This window comes from Varanus komodoensis, unplaced genomic scaffold (assembly GCF_004798865.1).
Source record: "Varanus komodoensis strain SLA01 unplaced genomic scaffold, ASM479886v1 scaffold10, whole genome shotgun sequence".
NCBI lineage: Eukaryota > Metazoa > Chordata > Lepidosauria > Squamata > Varanidae > Varanus > Varanus komodoensis.
In genome coordinates this window covers 24,736,945-24,756,863 of record NW_025335269.1, presented here as the reverse complement: position 1 = coordinate 24,756,863, position 19,919 = coordinate 24,736,945, and the positions used below count along the sequence as shown (strand labels likewise).

At 39.9% G+C, this 19,919-nt stretch overlaps 1 protein-coding gene across 7 annotated transcripts in view; it reads left to right on the top strand.

Moving 5' to 3' along the window:
• RBMS3 (RNA binding motif single stranded interacting protein 3) overlaps positions 1–19,919 on the top strand; it is a 515,412-nt gene that overhangs the window by 407,490 nt on the left and 88,003 nt on the right. For 5 of the 7 annotated variants that reach the window (XR_006413486.1, XR_006413484.1, XM_044417609.1 and 2 more), the window contains 2 exons: positions 6,193–6,299; positions 19,440–19,486. Coding sequence is in view for 5 of the 7 variants with exons in the window: in XM_044417609.1 (XP_044273544.1) it covers positions 6,193–6,299; positions 19,440–19,486 (154 nt within the window). In the remaining 2 variants the exon portion in view is untranslated. The remainder of the gene's footprint in view (positions 1–6,192; positions 6,300–19,439; positions 19,487–19,919) is intronic. The other 2 variants (XM_044417635.1, XM_044417645.1) reach the window with 1 other exon arrangement.

Below are 19,919 nucleotides of genomic sequence, written 5' to 3'. Positions count from 1 at the left end.
AAAGTAAGTGTTTGTATTCAGCAATTATAACTATTTTGGGAAGTAGCTTTTATTAAAAGGATGTTTGCCAAGGTTTCTCTTGATTTCTATTCAAAATTGAAAACAAATGTAGGGATAAAATGGTTTTCCCCAGCAATATTCATTTGTGTAATGCTAAGCAGGAAAGAAATAAACCTGAAGGCAATATTACTGTTAATAGAAATGCTTTCTTAAATGGATATATTAAATAACCTATAGTAGGTGAGTAAAACAATTTTTGAATTGCAGTTCAAGTATCAACAGTTCAAGTACTGCATGATATCAAATAGGATAATACTAATGTCTAAAGTGATCAATATCAAAAGTTATTAGAATGAGGAAATAGATTTAAAATTAAAAAACCAATGCTTTCTTGTAGCTTTTTTCCTCTGGAGAACATTAAAGAGGTTGTTGAGAGGTAGAATGGATGACCACAAGTGCTTGTAGGTCACCTCTTATTAGAGACTCATTTTACTTCCATTACTTCCATTAGTCAGAGGCAACACAGACCATTTGTATGTGATCTTCTGCTTAAATTAAAGTACATGAAATCATTTTAAATCCTGCCAGTACGTTTGATGAAAACTGACTTTGTTTCCTTTCTATAATAGTAGAACAGCAAAATATTATGGAGTCATTTTTCATTCAAATAAAATAACATGATTTTGCTAGAAAAGGTCAAAGTACACATTGTTCTTGAGAAGCTGGAGTCCTGAAGCTGGTTAATCTCATGTTGCTTAAATCGAGTCTGTGGAAATTCATGGGAATCCACGATTTTAAAAAATCACAACACTCGTTATTGCACATCATTTTACCCTTTTTACTAATCTCTTGCTTCAATTTGAGAAGACTGCCATTCCATTGAAATGAGTAGGACTTGGACACCCTCTTCTAACACAGATGGCAACCATAGTCCCTGCTCCAGAGAACTGTGAACACAGCAGAAGAAATCCCTTTACCTCAGATACAGATACTGCCATGCCCGCTTCCCTGTACAGTTCCTTTAACCTATATTAGAACACAAGTACAAACTTGGCCTACTGAGATTGCTGGCACTGGACACAGGAGCAAACAGATGTGACTTTTTGTTTTTAGCTCCTCTCTGGCTGGTGTATTTCAGGTTCTTCTCCCCAATCTGTTCCTGGCGCTGTGTCTGTAATTGTCAAGGTGCCACAGTACTTGAAATCAAAATTTGGCAGCCCTGGTAGAGACAAGATGGTTTTAAAACTCAACAGAGGGTTGCCTTTCTCCCAAAATCTTTTCTGCCAAGCTTGCAAAGCTGCTGTGTGCAACTTCTGACCTGAGGTAGGTCATTCCAGTCATCAGTAGAGCAGCAATTCAGATTGGCTAGGCCTATTTCCTTCACAACTCCACAATTCTGTTCTTTTCTCCATTATGTTATGTGAACCTCACTTCAGTCACCCCATCTCTGTTGGTGAAAGCATTTTTATTCATGCTCTCTACATCCCTAGATTAATACAAATTGGCTTCTTCTTTCCTAGCTTAATATAAGATGACTTCTTGATAGAAATCTCAGTCTCTGTCATGGCAGCCAACCTCCCTTTCCCCCTCACATGGAAGAGAATGTAACTGATCCCAAAGGGTTGCGATTCCACTGAAAGGGAATAATGGGCAAGGGAGAAGGACACCATAGCATGGACAGCCTCTTTGTAGTGCAAGCACCAGAAAGGGATTGATGGCATGACATAGAAGAGGGCCATGACTGAGTGCTGAAGACAACAAGAACCCCCATAGATGCCTTGGGGGCAGCTGAGAGGAGGGCATGGGGCTGGAGGAAGGCCTCTGTTTGGCTCACCAGTGTCATAATGGGTTCCCTGGCAGGACAGAAAGTGTGCAGGGCCTTGGAAGAAAGACCATGAGTCAGTTCCATGTTGGCACAGGCCACATCTCAGTTGCCCGCCCTGACTTAGGGTCTCAGACTCCAATGTTTAGAAGAAGCCTGAAGAAAATAGAATTATTGTACTAATTTAGATGCATTCTTCAATGGCGAAGTCAATGGTGCTGATAGCACACTCAAAGCATATCACATATAAACAGCTTGAACAAAATTACCCTGACTTTGGTTCAGGATGCTTCCATGAAATTAAATATGGGTTTGCCATCTTAAAGTGATAAAAGTTTTCATGTTCTGGAGAATGTTTATGGGCTCAAAAATCCTAGTCTGACTTCTCTGGATCAAACCAGGAATGTTTTCTAAATTGGTGTTTCAGTATGTATGCATGTATACATAATTGTTTAAAAATTCTCATTTTCATATACCTGTTTCAAAAAAATAGCACCTACAGGCTTGGAACTGGAAATCTGAAGTATCCTGTAGCCTGCTCAATAATAATTAAAAATACAGAAACTAGGAAGTTTACCCAGTTAATAAATCAGTGCAAAGACTTATATTTGACCTGAACAGAGTCTTATTCCTAAATAAACTTGGATGAAAAAGTCTTCTAGCAGTCAGGCAGACACTTCAGTAATGGCTCTGCTCTTGGTCCACCACCATCAATGTTTCAGCAAGCCATGAGATGAAGGAGGAAAATCAGGGACCAAGACAGGGCTCTGAATGGCATTGAAGTGGTTCTTTGGAACTTCAGATAAGATATCCCTGCAATGGGACTCCTCAAATTGTCTCACATCCTCTGTAGAAATGGAGTATGAGGAGGAATCTAAACTCTTCTCCTCCTCTGAAGAGGTCTTTCCTGGACTTGAATCTCCTGGCAGCCCGAGAGGCAAGTAACATCAGAACCAGGCTTTTAAGCATGTCATTTTCTTGGAGATGTAAAAGCACTGCTTCCATAGAAGTGAGTTTCTCAAGAGCCAAACTATAGGGGACAAGTGCATCTCTGCGGCTAACATGCCAGTTTTTGAAAATGAAAATTGCCTCAGCAATCAGGGACTGATAATTAATGGGGTCAGAGTAGGTATGAAATGAGAATTAACCCATCTTCCTGAGGAAATGCCTCTGCTCAGACTTGGCCATGAATTTCTCCATTTTGGATTTGCCAGCCTCCTCTTGGCTTCCACATCTCTGAGAGAGATCATGTTGTTGTCTGTCCTTTTGGCAATGCACTTTTGGAGGTGTGACCTCCCTGGAATTCCTTTGATTACAAAAGCAAATCATTACAGAAATGTTAATAAGTATCTTAGCTATTACATCAACATTAGGAGCTATTGTGTCATTGATTAGTCGTGTCTTCCAGGAGCATTTATGTGTAATGCAAAACTGCCTAGAGGTGTGACCAGCAAACCAGTACAGAAAGATTAATATTCCTTTATCTTAAGTACTGAAATGACATGGGTACATGAGATGCCTTCTGTATGCAATATAGTAGCCACCATTCCATTAGTACTTGTTACAGATATAATGACATTTTTCTCAACTTACATGTTAGTCTGTTTTATCAAGCTGGTATGAACCTGTTTACCTGGAGATTTTTGCTTGGCTCAACACTCCATGCAGATGCTGCAGCTCAGGGTGGAGAGACGGAAAGGACAGGAAAACCCAGAGGTGTTGGGGAAGAACCAGCATCTACAGCCCAGTCCCTTTTCCCAGTTTTACTCCTTGCCCATTTCAAAGAATACTCTCTTCAATGTTACCAGGTAGCAATTTCATTAGGGTGAGTTCCGAAGTAGACACATGCAACTGGGCTGACAGAAATGGATTTTCCTGGTGGCCATGCTAGTTTCCTTCCACCAAATGCTACAGCAGACCCTGCTGAATGGGGTAGGCTGTGGTGCAGGAACAAAGGAAGTTCCACTAAAATCAGGCAGATGCACAGAGTTTTACCAGTGTCACAGAACTAGCCTTAAACTTCTCTTTTTCCAGTCAATATGTACCAGAAACGAGAATCATTTTTCACGGAAATCATCCTGGAAATTAAGATGCAAAGCAATACTAATTTGCATAGATATTGGTGGTGCCTGGGGGCCTTTTAGTTGTGGAGCCAGTGGAAATGTAGCTGCTGCTAACAAAAGACCAATTCATTCATGTTGTAGACTTGGAATATTCTCTCTATCCAAGTTATTCAACACATGCTGAGTGCTTTCAGGATGCCCTTTAATGTATCCTTAGCCAGAATCAGCTTATGTTTCGTTGTGAGCACCAAATATGTCAATACAGGCAGCCTCGAGGTTACAAACTTAGGAACGAACTGCCATAAAGCCTATTCATTTAAAAAAATCAAGCTAAAAGCCTACTGCAGGAAATTGTCGTCACCCTAGAGAGAGGAAGCGAAAGGATAGAGAGGGCATCCTGCTTCGGCCTCCTGGAAAGGGAAATCCTTCTAGCATTTCCTTGCTACAAATGGAAGTCACTGGTGGGTTTGGGTGGAGGGAACAGAGATATTTGCTCTTTTTCCACTCCATGAGGGTCCTGCACCCCTGACCCCCGCAATTGTGGACAACCAACTATACATGATCCAACTATACTTAGATACAAATTCAACTTCAAGATGAATTCCCATTTTCTCAGGAATGAAACTCGTTCATAACCAGGGGTTTGCCAGTAGGTTTCCTCTATTACCACACCCTTTCTGACATCTAGTAAGACATCTCTTGTTAACTCAGTATCTTTTATTTTTAAACAGTTTCCATTTAAAAAATAAAAACAAAAGATTTCTGTCTTTCCCATACGTTATTTGGTATCCTTTCCTACAAAATGAGATGGGTTGTTGAGACTTTTTTTGCTTTTGGTCTAGTTTGCCATCTTTTGAACATGCATCGAACAGTTGCGCATTAGCTGTGCTGACTGTTTTATGATGAAAGAGTGCAATCTCAGCTGGGTAGCATAAGGAAGGTCATCTGCCAGCTGTCTTAAGCTATGAGGATTTAATGGGGGGAACTAAGCTAATTTGATTGTTTGGCAAAAGCCTCCTTTGATCTTCTTGTATTTATTTCACTTACTCAAATATGTAAGCATGGGGTGCTGAGAAACACAGAAAGAGTGAAAACATATTGCTCCAAACAGGCTTGTCTCCTCTCTGTTCCCCTTCCCCCAGAAAAGAGCAGCAGTGTTTATCCTTTCACTAATGCCAGCCATGGATATGTGACTAACTTAACAAGAATAATTGCTTATCTCTACAACTCTGTATGAGAAATTTAATTCCAAACATATGAGCCTGTCTGGAGCAGAATAATATTCCGCCTGGTCTAGCTCCTCTTTTCTGACTGTGGCTTGTGGATGTTCCAAGACAACCACAAAACAAGTCATGCGGGGCACAAACAGGGCATGAAGGCTGTTCCACAATCGTAGATCTGAGTGTGGCATTTCAGTGGATCCAATATGACCAATAACCACTGCTAAATCTACCTACTATCAATTTATCTTGGCGTCCTGTGAAAACTGTCTAAGCAAAATGCTGTACCGTGGTCATGCACTAACACAGCCGTCCCTTTTGTGATGACCTCCCAGCTATGTTGAACCACAGTCCCTATAAGCCAATGGTCAGGGATGATGGGTGTTGCAGTGCAAAACATCTGGAGGCTGTACTAGCAAATTCCTTAAGGACACAAGTATCCTTAAGGATACTTAAGGATCCTTGTGCCTACACACACACACTAGGCAAATATATATACAGAGAGAAAAATCCTACAGCTTCCAGCATTTGTGTGAGGTACCTGCCTTTGGTCCTTTACTCACCGTTTGTACCTGAGCCGACTTGTAGGATTTATTTCTGTCTAAACATTAGTAAGATTGTGCCCTAACTTAATTATTCACTATGTGAAGAAGTAGTTCATTTGGTCAGCCCTAAACCTATGGCTAACAAATTTCACTGAGTCACCCAAATTATAGCATTATGAGAGAGAGTGTAGGAAAACATATTTATTTCCTGATTTCTATGCATAATGTCACAAAGCTTCTGTTATATTCCTTCTTAGATATTGTGCCCCGTCCAATTTTCTCTTTCTGTACAGTGTGATTCCCTTCTCCCCACCACCAACTTATTTGTCATGCACTTTTAAGTGAGGTTTGTTAGCTTTTCCCATTCATATTTCGTAAGAACAGTGCCAGCAAAGCTAAGACTAAAAACAGAATGCAGACAAGATGCATAAGGCGACCTTTTCTTTCAAAACATCAATGTAACAAAGTGTTAAACAGTTGTTGGTATAATGACTCACTTTGGGGGGGTTGCTAATACCAACTGGGTTTTCCTGTCTCAACAGCCCCTACGGAACCTTTGCTGTGCAAATTTGCTGATGGAGGGCAAAAGAAAAGACAGAATCAAAGCAAGTACACACAGAATGGGAGGCCATGGCCAAGAGAAGGAGAGGTGAGTTGCAATTATCAGCAATAATTTCTTGGATATTTAGCTGGTGATGCTTGTGGGGCTTCCTTGAGGGACTTTACTAAAACCAGAGCAAATGAGTTTTTAATGCTGTTGCCTAGGGGAAAAGCATAGTAACAGGATACACTACCAAACCATGCAGTAATAGTTTCATCCCAGTGGTATCATGAGTGTTCAACTAGAACGGAAGAGATACTTACCATAAGCATCCTTAGCTCAGTAGTATAGGAGTATGCACTGGATTCAGCCAAATTGAGCTTATTTGGACAGGTATTGGAGATGTCTCAATAAAAGGAGAGTTCCTTCAAGGAGACACAATCCAAATCTGTATTCTCCCTTAGAGAAGGACACATAAAGGCAGGCAATGCATTTGAAAAACCTAATGCATTTCTCACCAAGCTTTTCATATATGCTAGCCTGATGTATAGGTATGCAGCCAGCCCCAGGATCTAATCACAGTGAATGGCTTTACCAGGGTGCACCAGTGCCAGCATTTTGGAGAAGGGATATTACAAGTAATATAACAAGGGAAACTTGTGTTTTCGAATTCAGCCAGCCTTGTCAGTTTCCTTCTCTGCACACGCTGCTTCAGTTAACTCAGCACAGCCATGTTCTCTACTTATCAATGAACTTGTCAATTTCATCCTCGCCTTCAGCACTCTCCCCATATTTTGCTCGGGGAAATGACAGGTGAAGTGCACAAGTCTTTTGACAAATACAAGATGATGGTTCTACTGAGCTAAACAAAGTAGAGTGTTTAAGGAGAATGATGCTGACAAGGATATTTACAAGGATATTGACCACTATAATACATAGCAGTCAAGCTTGTGAAAAACCATTCATTAAAAAAATGCAAGCCTATTTCCACAAATTTAAATACCAAAACACATTAAAACGATCCCTGTGTAAATCATGGAATTCCACCTCCACCCCATATACTTTTTAAAAATGTGCACAAAATTTGAACATTTCCAGGAGGGAGGAGCTGCTCCAGACCACCACCAGTTATTGAAAGGAAAATGCCGCAAAATCTTTAGCTTAAATGGAACAAAATCACCAGCAGCAAACTTCTTTGATTGCAGACTTTCCAATATTGGTATGGAGGATGCCCTGAGGGAAAGTTGTGTAAAGATACCTCCATGCTCCTGTAACTTGTAAAGAAATTCTTCAGTCAGTGAATTTTCTGTTCTGTTCTGTTACAGATTTTTTTCTACATGGAGGTGCATTATTATTAAAAGTTTGGATGTTATGAGTTGGGAAGTGAATTCAAGCGGTAATTATGATTTCAGGCACAAGTTTAAGCCTTAGGGAGCTAGTTTGGCCCATTCACAGTTAAACTTTTGTGTTCTGTCTCTATTATGACAAGAGTTAAGATTATTTCCAATTATTTCCCACAAGGCCATTAAAACTGGTTAATTTGCATTAACTTCCCCTCATTTCTTCTCTTCTAAATATTTAGGCACAAAAGGTCTCTTACCATGTGTCCAGACTCAAAGTAACACCATATGTGCTTTACATGAAGAGCCAGGGAAGGAAAGGAAAAACAGAGTTGATATTATTATGTTTCCTTTTTGTCTTAGTAACATGTTGAGGCATTTGTGCCACTAGAGTTGATTTGTTTAATCAAAATCCTTTACACATTGGTATGGAAATTATTTATAAAGCCTTTTCTATTTTTATGCTAGAAAGCATAATAGCAATTAATGTTTGTGTGAGAAAAAGGTGAATCTATAATATATATTTGAAAACAGCCCCTTTGACAATCATCCTTGTTACAGTGTGCAGTAGGATCAAGAACCAGAAACCATTGCAATGAGAATCATAGAATCATACAGTTGGAAGGGGCCTAGAAGGTCATCACTTCCTGCCCTCTGCCCAGTTCAGGACTCAAATCTCCTATCCAGCCTCTGACCAAGGCTGACTTCGCTTCGCTTTCAAGATCAGGCACTTCAGTATAATTTGTGTCCGGCAAAGGTGTTAAGAATTTTTTGGGCTGAATTGCTGGAATAAACTTATAGGGCCTTAGTGAGGATATGAAATCACCAGCTTTGCTCACCTCATCCATAGAAGAATATTTACACATCCTTTTGCTGAAGTTAAATGGGATGTCTGAGCTTCTCTCACCCTCCTTCCCTTGCTTCCTGGGAGCGGCGGGAGAGGGGGTAGTCTGTGTATACTGAAAACCTTTGAAACCAAGGCAGAGAGGAACGCCATGGCAAGGGACATTGTTCTTTGGCCTTCCACTTGAAAACAGAAGCATGAAGTTCTCCAAGGAACTAGTGCCCCAAGAGCAACATTTATCACAACAGGAAGCCCTGTGACTGCAGGGACATCTGTAAGCACTTCCTTTGCTTCTTTCTTGATAATCTGCTTCCAATCACCATCGTATATATTCAGTAAGATGTATCTTCTCTTTGATCTAGATGCTTTCATTTCTTCTTAAGTATTCTTGAAGCTGATGTGAGGTGTCTCGGTTGGCTCAGGCCTCTGGAGTTAAAATATAGTGCTTATTCCCTTCCCTTCCCCTCCCCCCTCCCCCCTCCCCCATTCCCCTTCCCCTTCCTCCTTAGCTAGCTATTGGTGATTTAAAATAGGATTTAGCAGTTTAAAAATATTATTTCATCTGCAAGCTAGATTATGGCTTGGTGGTATTGGGAGATATTTTGTGAGCCATTAGTCTAGGATAGGCTATGCTTTAGCACCACCAGTGAACTGTTAAAACAAACAAGGAACACATTCTGAAAACAGAGAAACTTCCCACTTTCACATAAGTTGGCTACCATGTACTGATCCAATGCAAATCATATACCAAACATTAGTGCATTGATAAAGAAGGATGAAATAATCTCAAAGGAATTGTTATGCATTGAGACTCAAGACACCTGCAGCTCATTGGCTAGGGAGGCTGGTAACGGCTATGTCACAGGGGTTTTGGTCCACTGCAGCTTTCATTCTCATCTTTGTAGCTCTTCATGGTGCTGAACTCAATTGCAAAACTAAGTCCAGCACTGTAGAGTACCCTAGTGGAGTACTCCTATAAAGTTCAAACTGAACAGTGCAGTGGACGAGGAGGCCCCTGATACAACAGCTTGCTCCCCAGTTTAAAAGGCATATGACTTAAGAATCTGCTAAGTTAGGACTGCACACAAAGTCATTGATACAATAAAGTACAGCAGAAAAGCCTCTAAAATCACATTTATGTGGCAGTTGAAAATAGTGCTGCCATAGACTCTACAAGCCTTGTTTTGAATATTCTGTAAATCCATATTTATTGGATGCACGTCATTGCTACCCATCCTGCGCACACATTTTGACTATGCTAGGTTTAGGATGCAAAACAATGACATGCTGCTCTTGTTCCTTCTGTTCATTGGCCTATATTTACTTATGCTGCTGTAGCCTTTATGTGCATGTGAAGACCAGCGTTACCACAGTTTATAACAAACATGCATACTGTTACATACTCACTACTCCTTTTATCATCACATGAAGATGGCTGTTGTTGTTTTGTGTGTAGCACTTGCTCACAGCTCTTTAAAATAGTTATTTTTTCCATTTTGTGAATGGCAAAATGAGGCTGAAACATGGTGAATTGCTTGCACTGGAGAAAAGTGGTACTGTCCTTATTGGACTGTATGAAAATACGACATGAAAGATGCTGACTAGGATGTCCAAGTGTGAAAAGAAGGCACTTGAAAAGGCAAAGTGTCCCCAGATTTTTACAATTCCCATCATTCTGTATGCATCTGATTTCAGCAATTCTCCTACCTCCTGGCTCCACACTATCATGAAAGTTTGCCAGAAGGAATGGGTGGCAATTTTGTTAATTTGTTTTTAAAAATTAGTAAATTGTTTCATAAAATTTAAGAATTAAAAAAATGAAGATGAAAGAAGGTGAATCTGACATATTTGTCCTTTCTGACAAAACGTCCTGAGTGTTTACCACTTTAAAATCTGGGTTTGAATCCCTAAGTATTCTTTAAACCATGCTTCTAGTATTGAATCAAAGTTGTTCCTCGTATTCAGCAGATATATGGCAGGCAGATACAACACTTTGTCCTCTACAGTGCAAATAGTTGTTCCAAATTTTGCTGATACAGAGGGCTCAAATTTTTTAAAATTACTTTTTCTAACTTACCAAAATTTGCAGATTTCTTTATACGCAGGATGGAAAGAATGTGATTTTTAAAAAAAGTGGGAGAAAGTGGAACTGACAGATTGATCCATCCCTAAACCACAGTATTAGCATTTGTACCTTCCACAGAAGTCTGCAAGATCAAGAAAGCATTGTGTGAGAAGTCATCTACTTGTAAAACCAGCATCTTTGGAACCAAGCCATTGTTAACTGTGTGCAGGGGTCTTGAGAAAGCAAAAAGTTAAACAATATAAAATAGTTACAACACAATCCCACACAGAAAGTTACTACAATTCCCAGCATTGCCCAGCCATCATGACTAGCTGGGTAACGCTGGCACCTGTAGGACATTTATTCTGACTCAGCATGGGCAGGGTTGCTACTTTATTTGGAAAAATGGAGATAACATGTTGTTCAGATGCTAGCTAGTAAAAATTAGTAAGGCTTTCACATGTGGTTATGGAAAAATGGAAGCAGCTGGGCACTCATAGGAAGTTTCCAGGGACTTTCAAGTCATCTGTGTACTAGATTATTCTCTTTCCATTTAGAATCATACTGACGTACCATTGCAGTTAGAGTTTGGTACATAGGAAAAAGAAGTAGCCAACTAAAGATTCATGGCTACCAAGACTTCTTGGTACATTTACATGGATCAGCCAATCATGCAGTCGGCATATATTCACACAATTCCCCAGTAATTTTTCAGAGAGTTTCTCTTATTGCAATTTTAGAGATAATAGACATTCTATTTCTGAACACTAGATTTCATTTAATTGTAATAGCTTTTTATTTAACACACTTTATTAAATTCTATTATCCATTATTTGTATTGCTATAATAAGCAAATAAGACAATTAATAATCACATATTGGTAGTGCTTGCCACTGGTTGTATCTAGTAAAACACATCATTTTAGACAAAAAGGTCTAATTCTAAAATGAGGCAAGAATCAGTGAAATGCCAAAAGTTCTAGTTAGAAGGAAATCCCACTTTGTTCCATAGGGCTACTCCTATGGTAAGTGTATATAGGATTTCAGCCTCAATTTTCCTATACTTCTTTAGTATCTCTTTAGTTTTTTTCTGAAAATAAACATGCTGAAAATATTGTTTTCTACCTTTTTGGATCTTGTGGGAATTAATTCCTTCACAGGAGACATGTAGTGGCTGTTTATACAAGCATTTACACTCCTGAGTGCATCCATGCTCAACATTTCAAGAATGTTTCTAGGTCTGTCCCTGAGAAATACTGATGAAAGGAAGAGTTTCAGAACGACACAGATATTGCTCTACACTATTGTCAGGTGCCTCAAGGTGCCTTCTTCCATAATGTAAAGAAGAAATAATGAGCCACACACAGTTCTGCATTGTACAGGGAATTTATGTAACACACATGATGCCTCTTTTATAACTTCATAGTTGGCCTATACAGATTTCACTGGAATTTGGCAGAACACTTAGATGGATTTCACAGACTTTTCAGTAAAGCGGAAGGAGAAAGGTCAACCCTGTGGAACATAAAGACCCAGTGCCAAGCAACACACGGCTCTAAAAATTCACTTTGGAAGCACATCATGGTTTAATGTTTTAAAGAGTAGTTGTATAGATTTGATTTTCACTGGGGTTGTGCTGTGTGCATACAAGTTTATCCCTCCTTCCTAGCACATGGCCACTATGAAATCTGCCACTTCTTCCCACACTACTTAGTCCCATTGGCACTGCTAAAGTTGCTGGCGTAGACATTCTCCATGGGTGCATCCCGAGCCCCTGCTGGCCAAGGGAATGGGTGGGAGGGCTGTGCCTTTGTTTTCGGGAACATCTCCTTGTCCATGTTCCACTGATGATACTATGAAAGGAAGTCCCCTCAGTGGTATAATGTTGGGCCTTGATCCTGAGGCCGCACTGGTGAAGGCCTGTTGGGGCCTTCTGTTGCCTGCCACAAGCAGCCAGGACCACTTGGCCAAGTCTTACACCCGAGGAATTATTTGTGGCTGTAACTGGGACCTTGGAGCAGGCAGACCCAAGGAGGACCTCTGTGGTATCCTAGTCCCTTCCAGCCAGTGGTTCTGGGAATTTACCCTAAGATTGTCCTGTTCAGCTTCCACAAAAGGCAGAAATGCTTGAGAAACGTGGTCAAAGTAGCTATACTCCTGAACATGTTACTAAAGTACTTACTTAAGTTTTGAAAAAAATTGAAAAGAATACGAGAGGTAATTTTCATTATGGTCATATCTGGGCAGAAAGGAGAATATCTCTCCTTTTCATGGACTCTAGCCCAAAGGAAAAATCCTCTCCTTTCATGCAGACACACACCTATTATTTTTATATATCACTTTTATTCATTTCCAAATATGCATTTGTTAGCATTATGCATACTTTTGCATTTTGATATAAATAATGTTACTTGATGCTGTTGAAGTTACAGGATTTAAAATGTATGCACTATATTAATTTTGATTATTCCTCTCAAAGCAGTTTTTGCCTGTTCGTATATTTCAGTAATATATTTGTTTGTTTTTGTTTGATTGGTTTTTATATCACCAGCATTGATTATGTAGCAGCAATCCTCTCCACTCTGAGTAAAATAATACTAAATCTCATTTCCCAAAATATTCTCCATGCCACATGCCAGTTCTGAACCTGGCTTGGTGTTGACAGCTGAAAGATTGACAGAAAATAGTATTTTTTCTTTTGTAATAGAAGGGCTGAAATTATTTTTCTTTAGACAGCATCGATGTGAGTTGTGTTTCTCTCTTAGTTTCTTTTGAGATTTTATGAATATTGTGCTACTATATGGAATTGCAAAGTTGCTTTAGATATGTACCAGTGTACATGAGGAAAGAATCAAACACTGATTTTCAAAACATACTTTTCAAAATCAGATGAGGTAGAAACATAGACATAGAAACAGAGCGAGTCAGAAGGGGCTCTTGGGCCATCTAGTCTGACCCCCTGGCTCTAGCTGGTTCTGCTCACAGCATGCCTACCGTGCGCATGTCTAGGTAAAAGATGAGGAAGAGGAAACATGAACTTTCATTATTCATTTCATTTCTATGCTGTCAATAGCTGAAGCTTTCTTGCACCACAATAACACTTCTACCTAATATTTACATGACTAAGTCTGTGAAATATGCATGTATATATTGAGACTGATAACGTGTTAAGAGCATCATGAGCGAAGGGTGGCATGTGAGCAGTCATAGCAATGTCAGGACTGGCTGATGAGCATAGGGATGAACCCTGAACTCAATAAGGAAGTGACAGTCTAATAGATTTTTCATGATTTGACCCCATCTGCGGGTTCCGGTTCATTAGCCCCGTGAAGGTGCAGACTTGTGGTCACAGATCTCTGTCTCTAAGGAGATCCAAGATGTGCACAGTTTTTTAAATCATTGATGAAATGCATGTAAATAAGCACCTGAAAGCTACATGGCTATTGCATAACTTGTGTCAAACCAGCCGATCTGCATAAAATGGTTGCCTTGGCATAAATGGAAGTAGAACCGCATATCCAGATGCTTATTGGCAGAAATGTATTTAGCATTTAAAAAGAAATACTCAAATTGTAGTTGATCTCTGATACAGAAGAACAAACATACACAAATCAGACTCTTCCAATCATCAGACAAGAAGTGGGCAGGAAATCCATGGGGCATGAATGAGTTGGGTTTCCCCATTCCAGTAACATCCCCAGCTGAACACAATTTGCCTGAGAGCAAACCAGGATGAAATCAGGTTATTTACCCCAGACAAGGAATCATGGATACTTCCTTCATCATTCCCTGTCCTTCTGCAACAATCTAGTACCTGCATCTGGAGTTATTCCTTAATAGATAACAGTAGATAAGGCTGTATATTTTTAATTTTAATTAATGATTCATTCATTGGAAGAAATTATAGGAACAGAAATGAGTCATTGGAACCATTATTTTTAAAAACCAAACACCACCTTTCTTGCAGCTGTCCTTTTTAACTCTCTCCCGTTTCTAACCTACAATTCATTACTATTCTGCTCAGTGCCCTCCAGCAATTTAGAGAGAAAATATACAAAGGTCACTGGGGAGACTGGGATTTCCCCACTTGTAAAGTCAATAGCTACAGGAAAGTCAAAGTCGTTGATCCTGGTGCCAATCCTCTTCTCTCTACCAGCAGCAGGCATTTAGAAACGATTAGTAGGTCTCTGCTGGATGCATTTTAGATCTCAGACACAGGTTTTCATTTCAAGGAAACAAGTAGTACTGGGTTCAGCTCCATTGTCCTCTATAAACAGGAATAATTCCATATGATGGCTAGCTGAATTCTTGCTCTTCTGTCTGTGTACAAGACTATTAGGGGACCAAGGAGAGGAGGAAGCACTGAACCCTGCTGAATGGGCTTTTATGTTTCTGACCTAAAATTATATTCTTTCATTCCATGTATGCCTGGGCGGCCTCCTAGTCTTTCCTGCAGTGATGGAGCACTTCAGATATTCTGCATATAGCCAGTGCTCATTCATTGGGGTGTGGGGGCAGGAACAGCCAGAATCTCTTAATGATGATCTTGCTCTACTTTGGTAGGTTAGCCACTTTTTAATCACCCCTCATGAGGAAATATTACCCAAAAAGAGGATGTTGGTTTATCTAACTTACATGCACTAATTTATATGTGCCATCACATTTAGAAATGATATTCTGATTTAAATTGAAATGTAGTCCTTGTCAGCATAGTGTGGAAGACTAGGTGACCTGGGTGCCTTTGGGCTGCTGTCCAACTGCTAACTGTTATGGGCAACACTTACGGTTCTTGGACTTTATACCAGGACTGAAAAAAACAGCCCTTGAAATAGAGGATGGTTCTCTGACCTTCATACAGAGAATAGTCCCTGTAAACAAGGACACATGGCTGAGCCTGTCTTCTAACGCATGGCATAATGTGCATTCTTCGGGCATATACTAACCAGTTAAACGTTGGTGGAACTCATATTGGCAACCCCTAGGTAAAAGCCAGTTATGATGTTGTATTTGTATTTGCTTTTGATTGGGGTTAAAACGTTACACGAATTAAAATGTGAACATATACAGGGTATGGGGAAATAATATCACTTGAAAAACAACAATATTTTGGCAGATTCAATCTGGCTTGGTTGGATTTGGTTTGAATCTCCTTAGACCTGTGGAGCATAATTTTGGTAATGATCTGCTGCTTTACTGACCCTCTGCCGTGATACCAGATGTTTGGGATATATGGGGAATATACTACCAAGCTCTATTTTTTCGTGTTGTTTCTCCCTGCATCAGTCAGGATTGGATATGAATCAGCAGGTGCATAATGAGTAAAAAATTGTAAGGGCCAAGAATATTCAAATTCAGATTGAATATATCCTCACTTTATAAATGGCTTTTTTAATTAAAATGTGTATGTTCTTTGAGTAACTGGTCAATTTACATCTTTAAAGCTTCAGTTCAAGCAACACAGAATTAGCTAGAATAGGATAAGAACTAGGAACAGGGTGCAAGGCAGGGATGGGAAAATAGCAAACTATCCCCTTACTTATACTTGTACAAGAATTTCATTTCTTTTCAGAAATCGTGTGGATATGCCCTGTTTGCAAACCAGAATGCTAAGGAGAGCAGGAACATAATTTTCCTGAATGTGCATTCACATTTGAAAGTGCATCCTTCTGAAAATGCACATATGCACATATTCAGGGGTGTGTGTTTATGTACTCTGTGCAGGGCAAATTTGTGCTAATCCTCAGAAATCTACATTTTCATGCTCTAGTTTATGAAGAAAAATGTTCATGTTTGGTTTGGATTTTTTCAGTTGGGAAAAGGCATGCCCTTTTTAAAATGTGCATTTTTTGCTGATTGGCACAAAAGACACGCATTCGGGAATGCAAATAAGGTGAAATGAGCCCTAAGGAAGAATTCAGAGAATTTCAGTGACTCAAGCATATTCATTATTTATCTGTCTGGGGGTTTTTCCCATTCCATAGCCAAAGCTCTCTGGCCCGATTACCACGTTTCAAGCCATTTTGTGCTTGACAGAAAAGTGGAATAAAGTTATTGTTGTTGATGATAATGCTGAAGATGATGATTCAGAATGCCTGCTTGCTACAGACCAGAAAAGAAGCCCCGTGTAGTAATCTGCAGGTGTCAGAACAGCGAGTAAGGTTGAGGGGTGCAACTGTTGCTCCCTAGTGAGTTTGTGGCCAAGGTGAGATTGCAACCACCATACTGCACCACTGCCGGCCAATGCCCCACACTGGTTCTCCAGGCTGGCCGTGTTGCTCTGGCCTCTCCCACCTCAGCCAGAACTGATGTGGTGCAATGGCTGCTGGGAGTGTTTCCAGGGCATGCAGAAAGACCTTTGAGTTCCTGGTAGGCACTCCCTTCCTCCTTCCCTCCCTGCTCCACACCAAATCTCCTTAAAGAATCATAGAATAGTAGAGTTGGAAGGGGCCAACATTACATGTCCACCCAGGCTTCCTTACTAGGCACCTTCTTCCCTGCTTCCAGCCCTTACCAGTGCCAATGCTGGCATCAGGTTGAACATTATCATGGGACCCACCATGCTTCAGAGCCACCCTGACCCTTTATCCAACCTGTTCACCTTGTTTGCTCTGGTGAAGTATGAACTGATGAGCCACAAGGAAGCTACAAGAAGGTGAGCACAGTGTGATGTGACACTGAGATTGTCTTGCCTTGGCTCCCCCTATTGCAGACCTGGAGGTGACACAGAGCACTGCTATTTTTGATTAACCAGTGTCGAAAATATAGTGTGCATGGCTCTATAATAAATCATATTGGCCACTGTATTGAAAATAGCCATGTAGGTCCCATCACTCTGACATTACTTTTCCATGCAGTGGTGGTTGTAATGTATGTTTTAAATACCATTATAATTGTTTAAAGGTGTCTGTAGTATAGCTAAGCCTAGTATTGGCTGGGGAAGACTACTAGAAGTGGCTGGGAAGAACGAATTTGGGTGGCTAAACCAGTTTTATAAACATGTTGCTGTACTGAGATATAAGACCTGAATTGGTGCAACTCATTACTATTCAGGTCTTACTTGAAATTTCACACACAACTGTAATACAAAGCCAAAAACATTATCTTTTGGACACATCAAGAATCACAGGGAGAGTGTATAGACTGAAAGATGTGTTTCTCAGCAAGTTTCAATGGAGAAAACATCCTATTTCTTAAATATACATTTCAAACATGTCACATCAAAAGGTTTGATTTATTGTTTGAAATCTTTCTTTAAGTGAGCCTTTTTAATACCACAGTATGTTTTTTCAGTTAGAACTGTCACAATTATCAAAAGAAAGAGCACTGCCAACAGTGCCAAGTTAACTTTCCCATTGAGCAAAGCTTATTTTGTTAAAGGAGTGTTTAAACAAAATCTCATTTGCACTGTTGGTACCCTGCTTTGCTTCTTCAAAGAGTTTGGAATACTTGCTATCAAGGAGTTGTTCCTTTCTTTCTGCTTAATTTTTCTCACCACATCACTTCCCCTACCTTTTACAACTTCTAAACAATTTCTGTAACTCATTCTTCCTTATATGTCCACCACACGCTTCCTAAATTCCACATCCTATAACTTCTTCTCTGGTTTTTCATGTCCTGGTTGGACTTCCAGTTTAGTCCATCTCATTTATTTGAGGCCCTATCTCCTACTTGGTACCCTTCCGATGCGTTGGATTACAGTCCCCATAATCTTCAACCAGCCTATGGGACCTGTAGTCCAACACATACAGAGAACACTGTTCATTGTATGCCTTATCAGGTCTTTGCTGAGTGTTAGCAATTCTTCCCTTCTGGGTGCTTTCATCTGGGGAAGACGACTTTGATGAAATGAATATTACCAAAGTCCATCTTTGTTAGTTATCACTACAAATGAGATGGATTGATAGAGTAGACTGGCCTCTGACTAGCTAGTAGATCATCAAGAATGGAAACCCAGTTTCTGATTCCTTTTATCATCCAAGCACACTTTCATAATTATAATGAACAGAATAAGTGAATTTTGTAAACAAGGATATAGTAGAACTGTGTCATACAGACTCTCATCTAGCACTGGTTGCTATTACCAAAATTGCCATCTGACCTCCCTTTATTTGTTCGAAGTTTCATCCAGGGCTGTTCTAGTAATGTCAGTGCAATGCCACTGAATGCCTACCTGCCCAGGATAAGTAATCACTGTCTTATCATGACCTGTTGGCTCAGCTGCTTACCCTTGAGCTCTTTGTCTGCAAGAAGTGAATGAGGATGAACCAGCTTGTATATCCTTGTGTGCTTCTTATGTTACAGATACTGTTTACTTCCTATCTGGTACCCCATTTAATATAATTTAACTGATTTGTGGCATGGTATGCCAGTCATTGTCTATAAGAAGTGATTGTTTCAGAGGGGCTAGGATCAGGATTAAACCCAGTAGTTTTCATACTTAACATACAGTGAACAAGAGCATGGCTGTTATCGAGGATCCCAAGCTGAGCATTTGTAATGATTGGCACTTGTGGCAAAAGAGGCATGCATTGCTGCAAATAAAAAGAAAGAAAATTGCCACAGAATCTTATCCTACTTCCTGAATACAAAACCATGTTTATACAAAGAACCTCAGTTTACATTATAAAATGAATGCAAGTTTCACAGCTGGTGTGGAGTAGTGGTTAACAGCATGGATTTGGAACTCAGGCAACCTGGGTTCTAGACCCTGCTCAGCCGTGGAGCTCACTGGGTGAGGTTGGGCCAGTCTCAGTCTCTCAGACACACAGGGCTGTTGTTGTGGTGATAAGATTGAGACCAAGAGAAGAATGGTGTAAGCATCTTTGAGTTCATAAGGAAAAAGTGGGATGTAACTAAAATAAATAAATAAAGCTCTAAGGGCCTGTTTAGTATGCAAAGAAACTGGATGATGCAGTGAAGCCTACATTTCCTTCTCTTTTCATGGGTATGTATACATTTGATACAGAAAGAGTAATAGTCTGTTTCTTCCCTTGTGTACAGACTGGCATGGCCTTGACATATGACCCCACAGCTGCTATACAGAATGGGTAAGTAGCATATACTTCACTGTATTTTTTAATGCCATGATCTTTTCCAGAACAACTTTCAGCAGTTAAAATTCATTTAAAGGCAATTACAAACAAAATGCAGTTTGAAACTAAATTAAGGTAGACTGTCAAACATAAGTGATAGCTTTTCTTTTATTTTTACATCCTTTTTTCTCTCACGTTGTTTCTCTTTCTAGTCTCAAGTGAAGATTTACTTAGGGTGCAGTCCTGTGCATGTTTAGGAGGGAAAAAATCCTGCAGTTCCAGCATTCCACAATCAACATGGCTTTTCTTTCTTGTGGCCAAACATGGATAGGAGTGTACCCTTAAGTTTTTATATCCTCTGAAGCTTTATTAAAGGCACCACTTTGAACATGGATAGTTCTGCAGGAAATAGCCATCTTTGGGATTCCAGGAAAGACCTGTTCTTTTC